Source organism: Meleagris gallopavo, chromosome 2 (genome assembly GCF_000146605.3).
Source record: "Meleagris gallopavo isolate NT-WF06-2002-E0010 breed Aviagen turkey brand Nicholas breeding stock chromosome 2, Turkey_5.1, whole genome shotgun sequence".
Taxonomy (NCBI): domain Eukaryota; kingdom Metazoa; phylum Chordata; class Aves; order Galliformes; family Phasianidae; genus Meleagris; species Meleagris gallopavo.
In genome coordinates this window covers 80824502-80828212 of record NC_015012.2, presented here as the reverse complement: position 1 = coordinate 80828212, position 3711 = coordinate 80824502, and the positions used below count along the sequence as shown (strand labels likewise).

The following is a 3711-nucleotide window of genomic DNA, read 5'->3' as shown; positions in this document are numbered from 1 at the left end:
ATATACTTATTTTTTTTCCTAATGCAGCCCAATTTTTGCAGGAACATGCTGTATTTAGTATCTAAAAATATCACCAATTTAATCTTATATTTTTGTGGTAAACCGATTTCAGGAAATTTCATACTCCACTGTTGAACGTATCCACTTACACTTTAGCATGAGGTTACTCATCAGTTGCATGTAATGATAGGAGAGTCCTTAGTTTGAAGAACAAATAATTAAGTTCAAGGAACATAGAAAGCTCTTTTGTCTGTGCTGAGCAAGATAAGAGTAAGGCACTAAAATTACAGTATGGTGGGCTTATCTATCTTACAGGTTCACACCACCAGGAAATGTTAGAACAGTTCACAACATTAAGAAAAAATATTTTTGAAAGCAAGTATAATAAAACACTCCAATAGACAATATGGAAAAGCTTTTCTAAGCTTTGTTACTGGATACTCTCTGATAAGAGATGGGACAGCTCTAGACAGGTGTAGTTGATCCTTTTTCTAGCAAGGAGAAACACAAGGGTTTTGTGAAATCCAATCTCTAAAGCACAACTTTTTTTTAATATCATTATATTTATATAATGATATTATATAATATATATAATATTATATTTGTAGGAACTATGTTGAAGGTACTTCTAGTTGTGTTTGTGGTACTTTCTTATTTTAATTCACAGTATGGATTTGTAGATTTTATTTTAAAATATAGTCTTTTTATCCTCAAAATATAAAGATAAATGTGACATTATATCTTCTCCAGAAAAAATAGGAAAAAAATTCTAGTTTTTTTGGTCAAAATAATTATCTTGTCAAGGTTTGTGTTTATCATCAACAAGACATATATTAGTTTTGTAATTTAGTAATAATACCTTCCAAACCCATAAGATCAGTTTTTGCTGCTACTGTAAGAGTTTTCACTGTCATCACCATGTCTCAAAATTTCTGCTTCAGTGTGTCATGTCCTAAAACAGAGATATTTGTGTGCTATCACCAGCCTCAAATCAAGAAAGCACGTAGGCATGGAATTTACATGTCCTGAATCAATTTGCCTGTGGTTTCTCACCATTATAGCCTCTTCCCCAGATGATCTGGTGATATTTAAGACTGTAGCCAGTGGCAGTTACTTATTAATATCAAGTAAGGCTTATTGTTTATCTAAATTTATTGTGTTCCAAGAAATTATTCTGTGTCACAGCAGGTAGCACAAAATTAGTTGTACAGATTGGTAACACTTGTATGCTTTGCTCCTGAGAGGATTAGGTAGTGGAATTCTGAGCAAGTAAAAGTGAGTGATACAGCAAAATAAAGAGTTCGTGTAGAATAGAGTCTGTCTATCTGTAGCACACAGTGCAGCTCTGCTTGGGCTTGATCAGAGGTGAAATAGGAATTCAAATGTTTCAAAGATCCCCAGTGTTTTTAATGTCAGCTGGTCACTACCACTCAAACAAGATACAAAGCTAAACTCGTAAGTAGATAACAGAAAAGTTGGAGCATCATTTGATCTGTTTAAGACTTGATCTGACTTCATTGTAAATTTTCTATTTTTTATTTTAGTAAATCTGAAGCACTCGTTGTTCATGTTGCATGCATGCATTTAACAGCAATGTTGAATGTCACTATATTTAAAAATATGTAGAGTAAAATAACTGCTTGCATTAAGTATGTAGAGCATTGTGGTTTTGATTATCTTCAAACATGTAAAGGAATAGGTTATTGCATGTTTGTCTGCTTTTTACTGTCGCTCATGGTCATTAAAACTCAGAGCATGTTCTCAAAGATCATACTGCATGCACTACTTAATTCTGTCAAATACTATTTGATACTTACAGTGGATATCAGCATATTAAGGGCTTTGAGTGCACTGATGCATTAACATTTTCTTTGGCTCCTGCTTTGGAGAGAAAAAGAAACTAACTGCTAACAACCTGTTTCCTCTTGAGAATTCCAGCAGATCTACCTATATGTTCAAGTGATGCTAATCTCCTTGAAACTTTTGTTATTTGCATGTTGCATAAATCGAACCCTTTTCCTTACCACACGGACTGGAAGGATGCCTCAGAAAGTGACTATTACACAACTGTGAAGCATTTAATTAAATACTTTGCTGCTTTTGTAAATGAATCAGTCAATTTGGATTTTCTAAATTGTTACATGTACACTCCTAGAACCCCATAGCATCACCAAAAACAAAAGCAACGTCAATCTATAGTATACTGTGTGTTATGGTAAACTAAATGAAATTTTTAACAAAAAAAGTCACCTTAAGACACTAGAGTACATAGTACAGTATTGTCAGCTTTATTAAATTAACAGTAAATTAGTATTTGCTCTAGTACTTTGAAGTTACTAAATAAGAAATGTACCTGTATGAAGCTGTTATTTTCATCTTTTAACTTTTCTGGTTCTGCAACAGAACTTTATTAGGGAGTAAGCACACTGTCACAAGAACAAGAGCTCTGGTTTATTTATCACTACTCTGCTGTGAGAATCCTTGACACATCAAGAGTGTCTGCTGCTGCTAGAAAAAAATCCAAAGGGAACAGAATCTGAAGAAACAAATGCTTGTGACAATCATGGTCATACCAGTTTTGTGATAGTTTACTCAAAAGCATAACTCTTAAAATGTATTGAGCTTTTTATTGGTAGACGTGTGTACATCCGTTGCAGTCGAAGCAAGAGACCTCTATAGGCAGATGAATGGAGCAGAAGGTGACTCTCACTGTGTTGCAGAAAAAGGTCACTTTATGTCTTCGGATTTTTCTTATAATTCATGCTTCTATATATTTACTAAGGATGCATTTTTCACTGCAAAGAGTAAGGACGGATTAGTTTAACAATATGGTAGTCAATGGTCAATAGAAAATAATATCATTTGCTCTTTTGAAAACTTCTATTTTTAAATTACAACTTTCTGTGGGAAAGGCAGGCTTTTAAATAGTCTAGTTTTGGAGACTAATAATATATGGTATGCTGTGTGAAAAATTAAAGTTAATATGATGAAGGTCTCATTTTTTGGAAACACATCCTTAGTTTCATCTGAAATAATTCTGCAGCGAGCAGCCCATAATAATATACCTGGAAATTAGAAAAAGATATTGTGATGCTCCTCCATCACTTTGTGGGGAATTTTTCCAGTCCCAAGTCCCATATATTTAATTTTATCACAGACTAAATGTCCTATTTTTTTCCTATTTTGTTGAACGGGCAAACAGGGGTAGATGGTCCCCCTCCCTAGAGAGGAGACGACCTACTAGTCCCAGGATTCATATCCAGCATGCATCTCCGGAGGATGACAGGTACTAGGCAATTCCTCCCAGCTGAAAGGTGGCTTACTGCATCTTGCACTCTTAGAGGAGTATTCTGAAATTTGAAAGTATGCATGTTTGTAGAGACATACCTTTAAACTCCAGAAGCCCAAAATAAAATAGCAGCTTTAGATATCATCTCTGCATTTTATCAAACTGTTATAAAGCACCTAGAATTAACGCCTTTACAAATTTTCTGTTTGCCTGAACAGTTCCAAACCATATAATCAGATGTCTAATAAAACAAAACATTGTCTGCTAATGTTCTTCAGTCTGTTTTACCTGCTTCTGTAAATGATGGTGGTGTTTTGACTATGGTGCTTTATAATATGATAAATACCTGTTGTAGAGCCTGTTTTTGTTTAGGTGTTTAATTTTACTGTCGTCTTTTTTTTTTCCTTTCTATTTTTCTTCAA

General features: G+C 34.0%; 1 protein-coding gene across 24 annotated transcripts in view; it reads left to right on the top strand.

Annotated features, from left to right (window-relative positions):
• Window positions 1-3711, top strand: part of RIMS1 (regulating synaptic membrane exocytosis 1) — a 188617-nt gene that overhangs the window by 84051 nt on the left and 100855 nt on the right. For 12 of the 24 annotated variants that reach the window (XM_010707745.3, XM_010707738.3, XM_031552572.1 and 9 more), the window contains one exon: window positions 3203-3286. The exons of the other annotated variants lie outside the window; for them this stretch is intronic. In XM_010707745.3, coding sequence (XP_010706047.1) covers window positions 3203-3286 — 84 coding nt within the window. The remainder of the gene's footprint in view (window positions 1-3202; window positions 3287-3711) is intronic. 24 annotated transcript variants of the gene reach the window in all.